Source organism: Streptopelia decaocto (assembly GCF_964273445.1).
Source record: "Streptopelia decaocto genome assembly, chromosome: 1".
NCBI lineage: Eukaryota > Metazoa > Chordata > Aves > Columbiformes > Columbidae > Streptopelia > Streptopelia decaocto.
In genome coordinates this window covers 50,059,483-50,080,744 of record NC_138663.1, presented here as the reverse complement: position 1 = coordinate 50,080,744, position 21,262 = coordinate 50,059,483, and the positions used below count along the sequence as shown (strand labels likewise).

At 38.6% G+C, this 21,262-nt stretch overlaps 1 protein-coding gene across 1 annotated transcript in view; it reads left to right on the top strand.

The window, feature by feature from the left end:
* Positions 1–9,931, top strand: part of LRRIQ1 (leucine rich repeats and IQ motif containing 1) — a gene marked incomplete at both ends in the record, with an annotated part of 109,381 nt that extends 99,450 nt beyond the window's left edge. Inside the window, one exon of the mRNA XM_082065663.1 lies at positions 9,792–9,931. Within this exon, the coding sequence (XP_081921789.1) occupies positions 9,792–9,931 (140 nt within the window). The remainder of the gene's footprint in view (positions 1–9,791) is intronic.
* Positions 9,932–21,262: the final 11,331 nt, after the last annotated feature.

Here is a 21,262-nt window from a genome sequence, read left to right as displayed (position 1 = left end):
TTAGTATTGTCTATATATTCTAGTTCCATAACTGCTGTCTTTCATTTAGGATTTGTAAACTCCCTGTGTGCAGTAAACATCTCATTTTTAAGCTCTCTTTTCATGCCTTTACTCATACTTTACCGAGGGGTTTCTGGATGTATTTTTTTTCTTTCCTTCTTTCTTTTCTTCTTTTCTTTTTTTTTTTTTCTGCTTTTACAGTCTGAATTAGAACTTTGTCATGTTATAGAAATTAAGTAAGAAACATCTGAGAAACATGGGATCAAATATGAAGGTACTTATTTAGTAGGTTTTTTTAATTTCAGAGCATTTACCTGCTTAGTAGACTTCCTAATAGATAATGGTAAAATTTATGCTTTCTCCTTAGAAATGTGTAGAAATGCTGTGAAGTTATAGAGGATATTTACAGTACAAATTACTTATTATTGTCAGCAAAATGCTGAACCCAGTTTACCTTAGAAATCACAACTGCTGTCACAGTTTTAGGAATAAAGTTCTCTTCTGTAAGCCACATCTGATTATATGACCATATATTAATTGACAAGCATTTTGTCCAATAAAATATAGTGAGATGATTCCATTCTATTAATAATTTTGTACTCAGAAAATGAAGTCATATAATGGATGAAAAAGGGTTCTACAGTTCTGAAGTAACTAAAATTTACCAGGCTTTGAAACCTAGTAGAAAATTATTAATATTGTTTTGAACATCCCTTCAACATAATACTTTTTTCCACACAGATACCTCTGTACATCTCACTAGAATATAAAATATGCCTCAGAAAAAGAGCTCTTGATCCACCATACATTAAGGCATAGCTTATATTTACAAGGTCAGGAAAATAGTTAGAAACTAATTAAAGCAATGTTATAGGGTGAAAGAATGCAAAATAGCCTGAGTCTGGAAACCTTTAGATGTGTTTGAATAGACTGGTACCTCGGCAAAAAGCTGTGCAGAGAGATGGGATAATTTAGCAGTGGCATAACTCTATATGAATTTGAAATTCTCCAACGACTTCCTAACAAGAGCTCACTCATCCCGAAAAATTATGGTGCAGGTAGATAAAGCTCATAATCTTAATATTATGTCACATCCAAATGTTTCATCTGATACTGATGCTTTCTTATAAACAATCAGAAAAGGCACCGTGTTAGAAATTAATAAATCAGTACGATACTCTTCATTATATTTTAAACATTCTTCAGTATGTTGAACTTTACTTGATGTCCTGTATGTGAAAATACACAGCACAATGGAACTTGCTCCTGTGCAGACTTAGATACTAAAACCTACTTTTCCATGCGTGGTGCTGATAGGATGCATTTTATCCACTTGAGAGAAAGTATTTGGCTGCAGATTCAAGAGCCTGGGCTTTTTCCGGTTCTGTCACTAGCCTGTTAGTTGATATTAGGAATGCTGTTTTGAATCTGTATACATCAGTATTCCTATCTGCAGAAATAGTAGTCATGATATATACCATCCTTATATAATGTATCTGCTGATGTAAGGATGGTAGCATCATTATGTTTAACTGTTAGGAAAGCAAAGGGGCCTCCTCCTCTATTGTGAACTGGATAAACTATTTGGAAGCTGCCATGTCAACAATGGAGTGATGTTACATATGATTATACATGGGTATAACCCTGCAAATGACAAACTAATTACAGTATGGCGACAAAATCAAGGGGTATGTCAAATGGTGGAATAAGTAACTCACAAAATAAAGATAAATGGTGACAATGTATGTCTAACTCTTATTCTTTCAGAGTTTCTTAAATTCACTAACTGATTTTTTTCTTAACTGAGGAGATGTTGTATTGAGTAACAATAGAAGTGCAGTAGTCCTTCAAGAAACGTTATTAAAAATTCAATGAACAGTTTATAATGATGAAACTAGGAAAAATCAGATATGTACCATGAATTTCTTTCTAGTATTGATACAAGTGCTGTGTTTAGAAGTGAAGTAAATCAAAATAGGTGTCACCTTTTATGTGTGCAGGGGGCTATTTATCTCAGTATTATCTGCTTCAGAGGAAGGCTTATTTCAAAAATGAACATATAATTGGAAAGGTAAAAATGGATTTCCAATATGAGATCCTGGCTTAATCGAAGCCAGTAAGCCAAATTTAAGTATGATACATGCATCTAATACATGGTGCAAAAAACTTCAAATTTTCAGTTTTGTTTATTTTTTTTGTTTTTCTCAGATATAACATCTGAGTATTTCCCTGTTCTTGCAGTAGGCAATCTTAATAACTTGGTTTTTTTTTTTTAAATGTAAGGAAACACACAAGTAGGCTTGGATTATGAGTGTAATTCTGTTGTTTTCCATGCCCAAATGTTTTGAAAATTCAACTAGTGGTGAGTGTGATTAAGAAAATCTGGATCAGGAAAGTATTTGTGTATAATTTGAGAATACTCACGCATGCAAATTTCACATAGTCTGCCACATCAGAACTTTTTTCTATTTGTTAAACACAGGTGAAAAATGTCGCTTTCCTAACCATTTGAAATTATTATGGAGATACATATATATCTTTCTATGTATTAATTAACTGTTGAACAGCACATACCTAATCTTTTTGCATGGACTACAGAATGATAATATACAAGATGCTGCTTAATCGATTTTAAGGTTACATATTTAAAAAATGACTGAGATACAGATTTTAAAAGTCACTTAGAACTTGATTTCATTAAATTTATCAGGCCATGGAGAAAAATGGTCCGTTATCTCATGTACTTTTCTTATCTGTGTTTTGAATTATGAAAATAATTCAAGAACTAGGTGTAACAGATACATACAGGCATTTCTTAAATTTTAAGTCTTTTAGTACCATTTGGGGGTTCTCATGTGTGTCTGTGTGTTTTTTAAAGAGAAACCAGGTTAAAAAAAATAAAAAAGAAAGAAAATCCTTTCTGAGACATTACTTACATGTAGCTTAGATACCCACTTGGAACCATTAGACCTACCACATTGGTTTCTGTCATATGGTATGAGTAAATAATAACAATTTTAGGTTTCTTTTGCTGTGAGGTATTTGTCAACTAGCTTCAAAAATATTTCTCAAGTCAGTGCATGGAAAGACTCATTAATGGATGTTGGGCTACTACAGAGTTGGTGCATTTTCCACACTTGTGTTCCATAATCCTTTCTTTTACTATGGACGATTCTTGTTTCTGCTCCTCCAACTTCTTATTCCAGCATAAGCTTCCTCTCCCATCCACTCTTAGGCTTCCTTTCCACAATGACCATCTAGTCTTGTGTTTGTTTCCACAGATCCTTGTCTGATAACCTTTTTCTTCTCTCTCTCTACTCCCCTTTATATCCAGATACTCCTTGCCAGTATTCCTCAGATTCATCATCTTCTAGTCTCCTATTTAAGCAGATCTTGGATCCAGACTCTTAATGTACTTATTCTCTGTATCCTTTCTTATCATCACCTGTATTTTTGCTTCTTTTAATTGTGTAAGTTCTGAGAGTTAAGGCCCATCTAATGCCCCTGAAACCATCTTCCTTTATCCTTGCTAAGTCCCCATCTGCCAATTCACAACTTTCTTCTCTCTGCTCTAAGTGTCAATTTGTAAAGTCATTCTTGTCTCTTGTGCCAGGTATGTCAGGGTATTGTTTGCCAACTTAGCCTTAGTTTCTCTCACCTCGACTCCAAGTCAGTCTCATTTCTCTCACAGTTTTTAATTCTAACCCCGCGCCTCTTCTCCCAGTCTCCCTCCTCTAGGAGCTTTGGTTCATACCCTCTCCATGATTGCTGTAGCCAGGCTCCATCTGCCACAGAGAGCATATAACAAGCAGGTTCTTAAGTTCCCTGACCTAGCATGAACTTCAACATTATTTTTAGGAATAGACTTCCTTAGCTCCATGTAACATCATGGTAAAGAGCATTTCCATACTGGCTGATATTTTAAGGAGTATAGCCAAAAAAAATCAAGAACGTCTCCTCCGATCATGTCGAAACTTCAATTTGGATATACTTAATCCAGATTTGGACAGATCCTAAAAGCAAGGCCCTGTTACTTGGCAGGCTTCAAGTCCCCTCTGCAAAGGGCAACATAAATATTTCACATATTTTCTTAGAAGTGACTGACCTTTCAGAAAACTGTGGCCAAAGGCAGATGCTCAGTATGTAAAATTTCATCCTAAATTGTCAAAATTGGGGAAATAGATAAGGAGCTGAAAAACAAAATTAATATTGGGCTGTAATAACCAATGATGCCAGAAGTTCTGTTAGTAGTTAGGAAAATGTTATATTTTACAGGAACGTATTTGGAACATTATGTTTACTATGTTGTTTATTTTAAGTGTATAAAATGGCAATTAATAAATGTTTATAATTTATTCTTGTAAATGCTTAGCTAACTGAATTCCTTATGTGACTAGGTCACATTTTGGAGTTCAGATTATTCAAGTGTGTAATTGTCAGCATGATCTGGTTAGAACAGCATCAATGTTTGATAAACAAAGATATTTAAGTTAATTGTTTCTATAAAATCTTAAGATTAGTCTCTAGTCCTACCAACTTGAAGTCAATGAGATTTATTAAAAAAATATAGTCATTTGCTTCGAAAAAAATAAAAGTGAGATTATGTTTTATCTTCAAATCTCCATATGGAAAGGAGATATATCTTTATCTATTACATGGGATTTTGTCCAAGATGCTCCTGAGGCTTCTCAGTGCTATCCAAATATAAGTGTAAAATACAAAAATGTAATGTAAAATTGCAGTACAATATTTTTATTTTGATGTAAACAATCAATTTAAAAAACAAATTTTTGATCCAACTTCGATATAGCCATAAGTAACATTATGAGGAAGTAACTTTTTGGAGATTGTAGCATCTACTGTTTTCACAGACCTGCTGAACCCAGCTTCTTTCCAGAGCTTAAATTGATGTAAACGCTTTGCTGCTAAGGATTTGTTCTGGTCACTTTCATTAAAATGTTGAAGTTTTTTCTCCATGCCTTCTTATGCTGTATTTACTCTTAAGTAATACAATATGGTAAGGGCTTTGAAATAAATTATATCTCCAGACACACAATGTTAGGTGGATCGATAAATGCCCTATGACGTCTACTATACATCATAAAATTTCTATCTTAACCTGTTTAACAAAGCTTTTCTTCTTGGACACCAAGAATTTCATTCAAAGCATTTTACATATTGCATTACTTATCAAAACAGAGGATATGTAAACCTTGACATTTGTTAAAAGACCCAGGCTTTAACCAAAGAAGACCAGAACAAATCAATAGCAGAAAACAGATTAAACAACAGAAAAGTGACTGCTTAGAAATAGAAGCATGCTGACTTAACCCAAGACAAGCTTTCAGCACATACTCAGTAGAAATTGTTATTTGATATATACAGGCACCTGAAAATCTCAGACTATACTGAAGCTTCATATAGTCAAATATTACAATTAAATCAAAGTATAGTAAACAACTGCTACAGCCTGTCTTCCAAAACCTAGTTTGGAATAAAATAAATTAAATTGCTTTTCTTGGCCAAGATTTTGTTCCCATATGAATAGGTATTAGGATAACTGCATATCATGTTAAATTGTACTTAATATACTTGTCAGGTTCTATTAACTTCTACTGCCAGTAATGGTAAAAATTATTATTATTATTATAGTTGTCAAAAATATCAGTAACTTATAGAGTAAATAAATGTAATACTTCTAATTTATATTTAGTAAAGACACGGGCTTGAAACAATATGTATCTTTCTATTGTTGCCTTTGGGTAATGCTTACAGTTATTCACAAATCACAAATACACGTGTACATACCTATGTGCGTATGTATGCATATTAATGAAATATAAGCCTTATAGATCTTTTTATAGCAAAATATGACTGTAAATGTCACCTTTATTTTATCAGTCAAAAAGTTCTGATAACAGTAATTTTATTCACTCATCGTCCTGGTTTTATTTAAAACAAGCAAACAAAAAACCACTATTGAGGTGCAAAGTAAGACTTTCAAATAAGGTACACCCTGAAGAACAGTTAAAGGATGTCATGAGATTTTAAATATTTTAATAATACCTGAATATCTGACCTTGCATTGCTTCAAGTATATGCTTGGTAGAACATTTTTAAAACTGCAAAATGTTTCCATTTTCCACCAATCTTTTTTTTTTTGTGAATCTCTCCTTTATTTTTCTGTACATTGAACTAAGTATCCTCCCAGCTTTTTATTATTTTCTCCCTTTTTCTTAAAATAAAAAAATTCTCATAAAGCAGTAAAATTGCACAACTTCCCCTGAGCAGTTATAATTGTATTTACATCCAAGGAGAAGAAGTAAAGCACAATAAATATAAGCAAAGACAACAAATATAAGTGAAAACAAGGCTACATTTTTAAGGAACATTTCTAGGTTCAGTCTCCCTTACCAGTCTCCCTTGTCATCCCTTACCAGACTCTTGTCTTCAGTCATCCCCCCAATCTAAGCAAAATTCTAACCATTTGCTAATGGAGCTATCTTTATTGAAAATTTCAGAAGGAAAAAATTGCCTGTTTGAATACCATAGAATCAGAAAACCTGTTGTAAACACACTTATTTACAACAAAATATCTGAGTTTTAGTTTTAATTTATATGTTATTTTTACTTCTTTCAAGACTCTACCTAGATGCCTACTTTATACTTCAGTAAAAAGCTGCTCTTACTTCACCACAAGCATGTTCATACCTAGATTTTTCCCTAAAATAGCAAAAGACAAGAGTTAAAAAATAAGTATAGAATTTTGTGGGCCCATGTCTGATAAATCGGGTAAGTCCTATATTTACAATTCATTCCATTCCTATGTTTTCATTTTTATTTCTGTTTATTCTTGCATTAAACTCCAGGAGAAATAACTGAAATAAAAGTCTTTCTCATGTTTGACAAATACCTTCATTCTTTGCTTTATGATACTTTTTTTTTTTTTTTTCAGTCATAGTTAACATTTAAGCCATTACCAGTCTGTAAGTGTAATGTCTGAGTATTAGGTATAATATGAATAGGAGGAAGCAAACTTCACTATGTTTATATGCTGGTCTAATATCTGTGTTTGAGAATTCTTCTTCAGGGAATAGACTGTTGGATCTCCGTGCTGTTCTGTCTTCCATCACTCCAGTTAGACCAATAACTGGAACAGCAGAGCTGATAATAATACCCATCTCTTACAACTAGTTAGTAGATATCAAAAGTGCTTTATCAGAAGGGCAAGAATAATTATGCCCATTTCAAAGATGGGAAAAACAATGGGAGTGATTTGCAATGATTTACAACAAATCTGTCTTGTAAATATTTCATTCTAAATCAGTTGATCATTCCCTACAATGATTTTATTTCATTTGACAGAAAGTGCTTAGAACTGTGTGAAGTATGGAAAGAAAGAACACAGACTTGTCTGTGCTTTTTTTTCAGTTTGTGTAGGTCATTATTGTAAAATTTAAAGCAAACCCTAGGAAATCTAACCATATACTTGAGGCTGAAGAGAGCTGTGACTGTCAGACTTTGGGAGGGCCTCTGTTTTGTTAAACCTGCATGAAAAGAGTCTCTACACCCTCAGAGTGTGGGGGATTTTGTGAAAATACCTTCAGGTTATTCTGGTCTGTTACTGAGGGTCTACAAATCCTGAACTATGACTCTCAGATATCTACAATATTGTTTTGTCAGACAGCTTGTATGCACTCAAGATTAATAAGTTATTACATTTTACTCACAAAATATTTGACTACACTACCATTTAAACAACATTTGAGTCAATTACAATTAAAAATAAATAAATAATTCCATGAACGATTTACTCTGGAGTTTACACATGCACAATTCATGCTGTGACAGATACATCTGCTGTTCTGGCAAAATAAAAGGGTATATTAGTAATTTGTGAAGACTTTTCACAAGTTTCTTGTAGCAAATTATGGCAAGTCTTAGGTTTTTGGTGTTTAGTTTGGTTGGTTGGTTGTTTTTTTAAATGGAATACTAATTTACATTTCATAATTTACATTCCAATGAATTAACACGTAATTATAAATTGAAAGACATAAAACCTGTATTTACAGATTTCTGAAGTCCATCATGAAAATATTATTTAGCAGTACAGACAGGTTCATAAACAAGCGAGGTTGTTAGTGCAGAAATAATCTAGATTAGGCAATTTGTTCTGGCATTTGTATTTATTCTGTTTTAAAAATAATGTAAAAAAAAATTGTTTTGTCAAAATTGGGAATCAATAACTTGTATGTCTAGTTTACCTTTATCATTCATGAAACCTTGGAGATGAGTGCATAGGAAAGTCAGTCTCAGGCATAAATTGGCCCCAAACTTCTTTTCCAGTCTAAAAATGAAACAGCTGTTTGCCCTGTTTTTCTTTAACAAAGAACATATTCCCATCTTAATTCTTTTTGTTGTTTAACAATGTCTGCAAATTCAGAAAGCATCTCTTTAGATTACAGAAGGTATGCAATTTTTTGCTGTAAAGCAAAAACATTAGTATTTTAAAATTTATCAGGTAGACCTAGAGTAAGTTTTATATTGTAAGGAAAAAAAGAATTACATCTGTAGATCCATAAGAAAATAAATTCAGATCATGTTAAAAATACTTGAAAGCCCTTGATGACAAAAAGAGTGAAATAATTTCTAAGATACATTAGCAATAATTTAAAACTTCATTAAAAAAGGGAACTGTGGGCTGAGAAAAGCTCCTGACATTTAGCTCTAACAGACTACAGAAAAGGATCCATGAGAAAACAAATAAGTTCCTATTATTTGAAATTTATAGCTATGTTGTATATAACAGTAGGTAGAATTCTATTCAGTCATATGATTTGTGCTTTGCTTTCATTTTTGGAGACTTTTTATTGTGAGAAATGTACCCGTGATATTGAAAAGTACAAAAATATCAAAAATACTTACTACAAATATGTAGTTAGCAAACTTTCCCTTTGATAAGTAGCAAAAATATGTTTGTAAAATTTTTATTTGACAAGCTAACATAGCATGCTATTTTTATATATGTATAAAACTGCTGTATCGTGAACATCATATCATTCTCTTGCAAAGTTTGAGTTGCCTTCCACAGATGCTTTCTTCCTTACAGATGTCTGAGAAAGATATTTTCGTATGTGAAGTGTTGGTTTGTGTAAAATAAATATCCTACCTTTAGTCAGGTGTACTGCTCATTTTATTTAAATAATTGTCTTAAATATTTTGTAATATTGTCTATATTACTCAAGCATCATATGCATGACAATGAAAATGATTATTTCACGTATTTCTATGTATGCTTAAACTTGTGGCACCATTCAGCATCAAAGTTTAAGTATTCTTGGGCACTGAAAAAAAAGAAATATCTCTTTTATTTTGTCTAATACAGTACAACAATAACTTGTTTATTAGATGTATCTTCTCAACTAATTCTCCATCCAGCTGAAGGATGAATGACATTACTAGCTTCTCTGTTAAAAATATTGCTTATCCCCATATGTGTTTAAAATATGCTCAAAATGGACAGGGTGGCACTTTTAAAAATAGTACAGTTTTCTGTAGTAATTTTACTGTCTATGTTGATAAGGAGTTTGTTTTTTTAAAAAGTACTGCCCTGTGAAAATGCTTATATTACTTTTAAAACAGTGAGTAATACATAATCATAAAAGTTGTGTGCTATCAGATTAGATATATTAAAGTATGTTATTATCTTAAAAATAATATTGTGATGCAGTGACATTTAGAGAGTTTTGTTTGATTGTTTTTTAAATTTCATATGTTTGTTTGTTGTTTAGAAAAGAATATATCTACTCCAGAAAAATCATATTTGGGTCCATCTCATAAAGAACGGATATCATTTCGAGACCAACCAGTGCAGCTCAGTGGAGGATGGGGAGCAGGCAAAAAAAGGCAGAAGCTTAAAAATATTAGCTGAATATCGACAATAATTTAACTTGTTGATTCAATCAAATATGGAGAGCTGTTTCATTTTAAGCCTGTGAATATCAGTTTTTGGATACTCATTTATTACCAGTATGAACAGTTTCAGTTAACTACATTTGACTTACTATACCCGGTTACAGTGGTTTGTTTTTGTTTTTGTTTATTTTGGTCAAACTATTTTATACCTAGCAGTAAGTTATCAGAGTTTGTGTTTTCAACTGGTTATATGTTCATGTGGTGTAGAAAGCAAAACTGATTAACCCTGCAAGTATTGTTGTACAATGAATAGGTTTAGGATGGCTTATAGGAACTGGTTGAGATGTGCAAATGTAATAATGGTTCATGCTCATGTGATGTATGTCACATATCAAAACACTGAATTCTCATTTTCTCACAAATAAAATACATGTTTTCGAGCTATGTTGCGAGCCATAACATCCAGCAATGTCATTCCTAAAGAATTCTGTGTAGAATATTTTACTGAAGGAGCAAAAATTCACAGCAATTTACAAATGAGGGGGATACATTTTTCTTTATTTTAGTAATATGAGGAGTCCTCTAGAGCTTTCATCCTAAATTGTGGTGGTAATATGATAAGGCAACCTGTTATAGTTTTATACTTTCAAGGACTTCTAACATTTTCCTAGAAGGTTAAAGAAAAAAATCTATTTACTAAGTTTTCATTTTGTTCTGGGGTAATGTAACGTTACATCTACATGGTATTGTTAACCCAACTTTACTTGTTCCTGTAGCCAGACTCTTTCAGACCCAGGTGTAAAACTTTAGTGGTGCAAAGAGATCTAGAGACAGAGAATAAATACTATTTCAACTATTCATGGGTATACAGGACAGAAAATGTTTCTTGCTTTCAAAACCTAACATTATTTTAATGTTTTCCACTTTGAAGATAGAAGTTGCTAACTGAATCTGGAGAAGTCTGTCTTGGGTATTTCCTCACCTGCTTTTGTACAATATTGTGAAGCCTCAACCCTCTAAAGACTGGGAGAGAGGTGGGGAGGGTAACGGGGCTTGAAACTTCAATCAGTAAAGAACATAAATTCTTACGTTGTGGCTGGTTTTAAAATGTGCTTAAATTACTATGACATTATTTTCTGAGGTGCTTTTTATGCTAACATACACATATGACTATGGATTAAAAGTAGTTATCTTCATTTTTGTGAATACTTGCATTCATTTTCAGATTAAAAAATGGCTGATCTCATGGAAAAACTACAGCAAGTAACCTTGCTTCTTTGAGTCAGTGTGCTGGTTTTATTATTATCTTACTTTTCAAAAGTCAGTGCAGCCTACTTCAGGAAAGATTTCTTTACCTTTCTGAGGAATGATGATCAGTGAAGGTTACTCGGCCTGGCTATAGAAATGTCATGATTGTCAGCAGGGTATAAGATATCATTAAATGCTTAAACTACCTAGTTAGTTTCGCAATGTATGTATTAAGTGTTAACCTGGATTTCCAAATCTGCTGTATAATTACTTTAAAATGACACCCTCAAAGACTGAAGCTTCTGTGGTTTCAGTTAAGTTTTGTAGGAAAAATGTGGTCAGTTCAAAACGTCTGACAGTATAGGTGGCAGAGTGGTCAGAAACAGATGCATCACTGTTGGGTGTGGAGATCAAAATGCAAAATGAAGGAGTTCACAGTTGAACACTTCTTGCAGATTATTCCCTCTATATGTCCAGAGTGTCCATAATACACTGCACATCTCCACAGCTGTAAATAACAGATATTTGTATTTCAGATTTCATAAATCTTTCTATATCATCTATATCTAACTCTATATCTAAAAGACCTGCTGTATAGAAATCATACCTGATCTCTTTTGCTTTCCAGGTGTTTCTGAATGAGAAATGCCTCCAAGCCTAAATAAAATGTTTTGACAACATTTTTAAGGGATTTTATTGTGCAAAGAGGAAATAGTAGCTTTTTAAGATATAATTTTCTAAATTACAAATTGGAGTGACAATGTTGGCCGACATCCCTTTTCAGGTTCATAATATATTTAGTGTGCTCTTCTGTAAGGTGATATTGTCATGCATAGGTTAAGTAGCATAACCAAAGTAAGTTATAAAGTGTGCCAAAATATGTTGCTGTTTTCACTACATAATGTTGTGATATGTAATAGGATTATGTCTTTTTATTATATCCAGCACATTTTTTACAAATTTCATTGTTCGAAGTACAGTGTCTGGTCAAATATGGGTAAAAGTGCAAGGTGCAGTTTCTGTTCAAGCTAGCAGAAAGACCTCTATGACTTTCAGGAATATGGTGAAGCAACCCTAAATCTGGGCAAATGCCTGCTGTTCATAGTCGCACCTCACAGTCAGCAGTGACACGAATGCCACACATGGTGACATACTTAAGAATTTTTCCCTATTCTGTACAGCAGAAAGCTGTTTCATGTTTTATTTGTGTCTTTCTTGGGGTTTCTTTCCCTTCTGCTCTCTTTTCCTTGTAGATGTTGTTAACATGAAGGAGGAGGGACTTCATGTGAATAAGCTCTTTCAAAAAACTTCCTTGGCTATATGAAGCTTGAGTCTCTGAATTGCAGAAAAGCATTCATTCAAAATTTAGAATTAAAAAAACGAGTTGCATTTATGCTTTGATCCTCTGATGGCCGTCGTTCACCAAATCGAATTGAAAAGCTTTCTGCAAGCTCTCCTGAACGGATCCCTGGAGTGTCTTTTCCTCTGCAACTTAGCTGGACAGCTGCACAGTTGTTTGAACGGTGGCGTTAGGAGCATCTTTACCTGCTGCAACAGAAAAAATGCATCCCAAAATGGGTACTCTGAATGAGAACGAGGTGTTAATGGTACTCGGATAAACCACACCAAATGACAAAACACTGTGAGGAAACGATTCTTAGTGAATAACGGGCCGATTTTCTTACTTATGTGTTAAGATGCTCCTCAACAGTAACCATGCTGACTCAAAAGATTATTGCTCAAAGAGATTTCTTGTTTTAATAGATCTGTGAATAGCAGGGAGACTATGTATCTGTAGGATAGATATTGCTTTGGTGCTGGGTGAGTTGGTGTCACATTTTAACTTAATAAACAATAAATTAATTATTTTTAATCCTATTATTCAGACATGCATACATTAAGGAGTGTTTACATTTTTAAAACCATGCCACAAGTGGCGTCCAAATCTGTTCTCAGACACATGGGTGCAAAACTGCTACTTAGTCTCCCACTGCAACTGTTGTACACACTGTGAGGATATACTGCATTCATATATTTTTTTATTTTGCTGTTGTATTATCAGATAATGCCAATGTATGTTTGTGGAGGTATAGTCTTTCCTTGATACACACTGAAGTTACTCCTATTAGCATTAATGGAAGCCAGGCTAATATCCTGGAACACTGCGATGTCTTAATATGATTTTTTTAAATGAGAAAAACACATACAAAAATTAGCTGTTACCACATGGCCCCAAAAAGGCAGGAAAGTAACTCAACCATATTATAAAAGATTGAGTAGGCTGATATCACATCTGAGATCCAAGCTGTTTGTACTTAGCTATACTAGCTGAAAAAATAACCAGCTTTGTTGCTTTGTTTATTTCTTTTTACAGTCATAAGTGAAAATCAAGTTAACTAATTACATTTTTAATAGGAGTTGTGAAAAGCATTAGCCAAGCATAGGGGTTTTGGCTAATAGTCTGTGGAATGCAGACAAATCATCGTCACTGCTGATTTCATCATTGCATAAGGTCTTAGAGAATGGAAATTTTGGCCAACAGCGAACTACTGCAGCACTTGTAAGAGCCTTAGTAATATATATATGAAAGTGGGATGCCAGCTAGTCATCGATGTAGCTGTGGTTAAGCAGGAATGGAACACCTCTTTCTTCTCACACAAAGACGGGAAAATGTGCCTGGAGTAGGGAGACATAGGTATGGCCTGCAAGTAACAATATAGATCATCTAAAGCCGCTGTTGAGTCTTGTGGAAAACTGCTTCCCTGTTTTTCAAGGTAGATGGTGGACGAGGAAGTGCTGACCACATTTTCTTGGATCCATCCTCTTTATCCTGCCAAGCTGTTCTGAGGGTTTGTTAGCATGTTGTGATGTTTATTTTGTTAGATGTTCATGAAGTTCCATGATGGTAAATGGACAGGGACTAGGTTTTCAAATAGGTCTTTAGTAGAAATTTTGTGTAACTGCCCCAGACGGGCCATCCTTACAAGGACTGAAAGCTGAAATGAATGACATTATGAGCTACACTGTTATTTGCAGACCAGATGGACAAATGGATTGTTCTTCATGAGCACAGGTGGACTTCCTCCATTGTTTGGTGACATAGATGCTGACACAACAGGTTACCACCTAACACAGGGCATTACTTCAAGCCTGAACGCAGATAAGCACCACCAATTAGGCGAGCCACAGCCAATGTACATGACCAGTATCTTGAGGTATCTGTACAAGATCGCTTTTTAGGAGATCTCGCTGTAGCTTTTTAGATACAATTCTAATAAAGGATTAAAGCCTTTATTTAAAGCCCGCTTAATTTTCTGTGCTTGTGAGCCATGCTCTGAAAAGGGTAACGTAAAAAAATAAAACAATCTTTGTTTTCCTGCTACGTTCCAGACATTAGATGAGAATTGTCCCTCCAAAACTGCATGTTCTCTGCCATCATGGCCAGGTGTAGGAGATTCAGGAGGTTATTCACTGCAAGAACACAAGTCAGCCCTAAGCTTGTCTCTATTTTGCCTAGTGTGTTGCCATTCGCGCGATTTAGTTCAGTTCTCCAGCAATTTTCCTTTAAACGACGATTCCCTTAATGTGAGAAAAGAAGGCGTGATGCCGGTAAAAAACAAACAGACAAACAAACAAACAAAAAAAACAAACACAAAAAAAACCCCAACACGCCTAAGCGGGCGATAGCAGAGAAGAAAGGAATACATCGACCACGCAGTCTCGATAAGTGCTTATTTCTGGTGGCTTTTTCTCTTCCGTCGCAGTTCATTCTTAATTTACGGGTTCTGTGAAAAGGACGGCATGGCCAGGGGGGGCTCTTGGTGCCGCCGCCACCGGTGTCAGCCCCGGAGGAGCGCGGGGGCAATCGTTGCCTACGTTCGTTTCCCATTTTTTACGAGCAACAGCATCATTCTTCATTGTGGGTTCAGCCCCATTGCTTTCTCTGACAATTTTGCCTGGGGAAAAAAAAAAAAAAAAAAAAAAAAAAAAAGAAGAAGAAATAAAAAAAAATAAAACAAGAAAAAACCCAGCATTTTATGCGGGGCTTCATTGCCTTCGTGCAATATGCAGTTTGGCTGTGTGCCGGGTTAAGCTCAGATCCTCGCCCAGGGCGGTACGGGAAAGACTTTCCCTGGTCTGGAGGGATGCTCTGGCTGTGTTGGCAAATGGTCCAGGGGGCGACCTTCTTGCTCCTCGCGGCAGGGGGAGCCGAGTTAAGGCTTCGCGCTTTCACCACCTCCGCTTTACCTGATTTCTTGAAAACGCCCTTCTTGCACAAATGCAGACACAAATAAGAGACTTTCCTGCTGGGTCATGTTCCTTCCCCACCATCCATCGTTGCCTGATATCCTCTAGAAACAGCTGCCACAAATGAGGTAGAGAAAGGTCTCTCGCGGTGACATATACCAGGTATGAGTTTTGTCAAGAAAAGTGAAATATTCCGAGGCAATTTGTAATACAGTAGATTAATTTTAATTGCCCAGGGCAGAAACAAAAAGAAGGCTGTGTCTAACCATAGGCCGGGGGCTGACTTTATTTGCCAATATCAATATTTGTGTGGAAAGCTTAAAATATGTTGTTTTTCCAAGAGCTGAAGCTTTAAAAGGAGAGGAGGAGGAGGAGGCCTGTGGATGAAATATTAGCAGCATATCGGTTAACCACTAAGTCCTTTTTTGTGTTCATCTAGCCGTTTCTGGCAAGAAGGGCAACGAGTATAAAGACTCAGGGATAGATGCTCCTTAATGCACGGTAGCGTTTCAAAAGATACAGGCAGCTCTCAGCAAAGGACAAAATAAGGCTGAGACTGTACAGAGTCAGATGCTGCAAGACCGGAATAAAATCGTTCTGTGGCTTTCAAGATCGCTGAATTACACATTTTTAATCGGATCTAGCATACATCTTATGGGGCGGGGTGTGGGGGGGGGGAAGGCAACGGTTCTTTCAAACGAGCTAACCTTGAAAACCAGCAGTCCCTGTCAAAGCAGCTCAATGCATCAGTTTGTTAGAGCCTCCAACTTGGAACAGGGGTCTATTTTTTAGCCCCTGACGCTTCTGTCTCACACCTTCCTTTAGATTCGTGCTTAGAAACCAGAATGTCGACCCATATTTCATGCCCTCGAAGAAATCAATTCATCTGAGATGACAAGGCAGCCCCCCACACACTCTCCAGGCCCCTCGATACATTCAGAGCCTCGGGGTCTCTCCGGTAATGTAGCCCCGTATATTTTCGGAATTGTCCCAATATTAATCAAACTGCCAACAAGGAAGACCGCGTAACTTGCAAAGGAAGGATTTGCTTTTGGTTTGCTCGTTTGCAGACGTGCGCTAATGTTTGGAGCTCTGCGGTCAGCGTTCACTCGGTTCGCGATGGGAGAGCGAGAAGGGGGTTAAAAAAAAAAAAAGATAAAAAAGGCTTTATTTAGTTAGACTTCTACACATAAAAACTCTTGATCAGATTCTTTGGGGAGCGCCCCTTCCTCGGAAATAAATTCCTGGGGAGGCGGGGAGAAGCAAATATTCACCCGTAACATTCTGCATAACCTACTAGTGAGGTTTTTTCGCGTTTGGATTTTTCTCCTAAGGCGTCTGTTTCTTTGACATGAAGAATGGTGTTTGTATTTTGCCTTGCGTATATCTCTATAATTTGTTGGAAAGGATGGCGGAGCGGACCGGAGCAGGATTTAGATTTCAAAGAGCAGATCCAGCTGCTGGAGCACCAGCCCGGCTCGGCCGATTCAGCCGGCAGGTTTATCCCCACGTCGAGGCGACAAACGCCTCTCCGGGACCCGGCTGCAGGCAGAGAAAGGCTGTGACAGTCTTTCCCATGATCCCGAGTGGAAAGCCGAATCCTGTTCCTATTCGAAGTGCAGAGAAAAAAAAAAAAAAATCTGAAAACCATCTTTAGGAGCAGATCTCTTTTTCCTGATAGTGCCAAACTTTTTGAGTCCCAAACGGGTTTTGAGTCCCGCGGCCCAACTTCCAAATCCTTTCTAAACTCGATAAAGGGCTCCAATAGCAGCCCGATAAAGCATAGATTAAATTCTTGTAGGATTTGTTTTTGTAGCGCATATGTAAGTCGGATTCATTATAATTTGAACGAGATCAAGATAAGAGATTAATGCTTTTATAGAGCATCTCTGCTGAGATTTCCTATGGGGCTAAGATTAAATCCACACACTAAATATTATCTCATTCCATTTTGTGTTGAAAGAAACGTTAGACTATTTAAGAAGAGTTATTAAGTGTTGCAAGAAGTAAATGGTCGAGGTTCGTCCAGCTCTGATGGCAATCCCGCTTTCCTAACGGGCGGAGAGGGACGGAGGAACCTTCCTATTCATCAGTTTCTTGTCTTTCCCTTGAATATGCCTTCGAGGCACAGGAAATCTTCATTTTATCTGTGCAGGTGTCATACAGGAAACCTCCAAAACAGCTGAGGTACTCTAAAAGCGCCAAACTGCAGGAACCGTGAAATGATTGCTGTCATTACGTTTTGGCTGGTTTGTGGACAAAATCTGGGAGCTTCTGAACCTCGAGTGTGGCTGGGAAAGGCTCCAGGTTCGGGCCCAGCCTAATGAGAAACGACACATCACTTTCCCTGTGCGCATTTCGAGGACTTTGAGCGGAGCTCAACGGTCTCGTCCTTCTGCCCACGGAGAATTAACATTAAATTACCGAGAAGAGTAGTCGATTTGCTCCTATACTTCCATTTATCTCTGAAAATACAAATCCTAGGCTTTTGGTAAAATAACTCCAAGCAATGTCAATTAAACGCTTTCCCTCCGAGCGAAGAATCTGAAGGCTACCCAACCTACATAAGAATCGATTTTTGTTTGTTTTCTTAGGTGAACCAAATCTGCCCTTTAGGAAAAAGTTCGTTAAACAGGGCTTGGATCGGATCCTTTTTGCAGCCTGGCTGCGGAAATCAGAAGCATAATCGTTACTTTTAAACATCAGAATAATAAGCCTTAATATACTTAAAAAAAAAAAAAAGTCTATCAGCCCCCCAAACCTCAACTTCTCTTTGAGATGTGTTGCACATATTTTTTCCGGCAATAAGAATACTTCACATGATTCTTCTCACAAACAGGACATCTGGAAAATTATAACTACACCAAGCTATATTTTGAATCAGTAATTTGCAAGTTGCCACATTCCGCTGGGAGGAAGATGTGGAGGGAGTTGCGGAGTCTCTTAATACACCTTCTCTTGCCTCCGCAGGTCGGGTCTCTCGTTCCCGAGACCGGGCGACGGAGATCGGGGCGCTCCTCTCTCTGGGGGTCTCTGTAGCCCGACTTCAAACCGACCCAACGCAATAAAATCTCTGGATCTGAACGTGAAACGAGCAACTAAGTAAAGCCTCAGCAAAGAAAACTGGAGGCTTGTGAAAATACTGTAGCATTTGAGCACCTGTTTTTCGAGAAAGCCGCTTCTCTTCGTATTTCATGGATCCTCCTTCCCCTCGCAGCTGTTGGGGTACTCGAGCCCATTCAAGAAATCGCATCGCTCCCCTGCTGTCAGCCCCCAGTTGCCCCTCAGAGTGGGGGGTATTACCCCGCGGGAACATCCAACTCTCACCTTCATAGTTTCCCCTTCCATTATTTCGTGGATAACTGGAGTGGGTGCATGTGGAAGGAAGCGAGTAATCCCCCCCAAATTCGTTTAGCCCACTCCCAGGTAGGGCTGATTTCTTCCCATTCAGCCCCTAAATCAATTTCGTGTTGTAACCGTTCTGGAGAGAAGTGTCAGTGTAAAATAGATTAAAAAATAAAAACGTCTTCTCTGTGTCCTGACATCCATGGTTAAAAAGGCGGTACTAGAAATGGGAAGGATGGTCAGGGGGATGTGGATTCTTGGGCATTTGGAAGGGATGCCCTCGCCCATATCGATGCCGTAGCATTCTCACTTTATTTAAACATAGGCAAGTATTTCGGGAGTGCTGCAAAGGAGAAGCCTCAGACATGCAGTAGCACTATTTCGGCTGGAAACTGCCATCCAGAGCAGCAGCGGCAGCACCAGCTGAGGACCCAGTAACGACCACCCTGTCCAGGACGGGTTGTCTCGTACCGTGTGGGTCCAGCACAGGATTTCGTCCGTTTAATTTTCCGAAATCCATGCATTTTTCGGCAGCGAGACGCTTGCAATTTATACGAGATCCTCATTCCTACGCTCGGGTCTGTAACTTCTGGTCTCGGGCAGGGGAGGAATGCGAGGGCGGAGGGGGGAAGGCAGCCCGCCTTCCCCGCAGGGGAGCCCCGCGGGTGCGGAGGCGGGGAAGCCTCCCGCAGTGTGCGCTCCCGGCTTATCTCAGGGGACAGGCTTCCCCCGAGGAGCTCCTATGCACGGCAGGGGCGAGCTCCTTCACACCACCTCTGGCCACGAAACGTCTTTCCATCACACATAACACCCTTTCACAGAAGGTTTGGGAGATACTCCATCTCTGGAAACACAGCGGCACATCTGCACGCAGCTCTTAATAACCAGGCTGCCTGGCGGAGGGGATCAGTCCCTGAAGAAAGATGCTTTTCAAAGCTGTCTCGCCTCAGCACAGGATTTTTTTTTTCCTTTGCCGCCTTCTCCCCCGGGATCTGTCCAGCCCCTTTTACATGGTTTTAGCCCGCTGAAGTCAGCTTTCTGTTTTCAAGCTTTTAAGGAGAACGAATGCCATACGTGGCGCCAATTCTCCCCTAGGTTACATCTCTCCTTCCCTTTGAAGTCAGCTGTGTTGCACAGAGGTAAATGAGAGCAGAATTTGGCCTCTGTAGCTAACAATGATGTGGAAGCACTCTTATTTGTATTTCTGTATTTATTTATTTATTTTCCGGGGATGGAGATAAGTTCCGGTTATAATCTGTGTCGCTGTGTATCTTTAATACTCATATACTGTAAGCGCATATATAAATCACGGCGCTTATCTCGTCAGGGAGCGCTTTGCAAAGACGGGGCGAGAAGCGAGTGGAGTCACCACTGGGATGCAGATGCTGCGGGACGGATCTTTTTCTTCTCAGCGGAGTGGGGCGGGGAGGTGGGGTGAAGAGCACAGAGGACTCGGCAGCCTGTCCCGAGCCTGGTCCCCAGCCGAGGCCCGCGGTTCCACGGCCCCGTGGGTCAGCCGCAGCCGCCGGGGTGGCCCGGTCCACCCGGGAGGGAAGGAGGGAGCGGAGCTGCGGCGCTGCCGGGGTGCGCGGCCCCCTGGGGCCCCCGGGCAGGGAGCTAGCACCGCCGCCGCGGAGGCGACTCTTCGCCGCCAGCGGGACACGCGTGTCCCCGCGGACGGGCACCCCCGCGCTTCCTACAACCTCTCTCGAAAAAGTCCTGCTGCGGGCAGCTGCCTTTTTTTTTTTTTTTTTTTTTTTTTTTTTACAGGCACATGAGATGCTCCTTGTCCTCGCCTCCTCTGGAGTTTAACAGCTGTCTTTAAAGATGGACATTTATTGGGATAAAAGTGGATTGCAGACTGCAACAACGTTGCATGTGTCTTTCATTTAAAAGACACCGAGAGCTCCTTTTTCTTTTTCTTTTTTCTTTTTTTCCTTTTTTTTTTTCCGTCCCCCAAGGCATTTAGTGCTTTTAAGTCATAGTTACAAACAAACTGCCGAAATGCCAGCACACCGAGGTACTAGTGGCGGGGGACAAGGAAAAGACCTATTTCCCCGGGTCTGGATCGGGAGTTGCAGCAAAATGTGCAAGGAGGAAACATGCCACTTCTTCAAGAAAAACACAGGGACGGGAACGGCCTCTGGAGCGGCTCCCAGGGCCGAGTCCTGCCCCTCGCCCGAGAGAGGTAGCGGGCTCATCCCCGTCGCACCTTGCCGCGCACCGCGGGCACCGTTGTCCCTTCGCGCTCTTTCTCCTTCTCCCGGGAGCGTACGGGAACCACTTCCACCTCGTCCTCCTCACAGTCGGGCAAAGTAGCACCTACGTCCCCGAAAACAGCCCAACCAACACCCAAGCTCCCACCGCCACGTCTGCGTTCTCCCTCGGCGGGGCCGCGCATCCTGCGGGGGTGGCGGCGGGGGCCGGCCGGGCCGCTTCCCCAGGCTCCGCGCCTCCCGCAGCCGCGGGCCGGTGTCGGGAAGCAGGTAACCCTGGAAAACGGAGC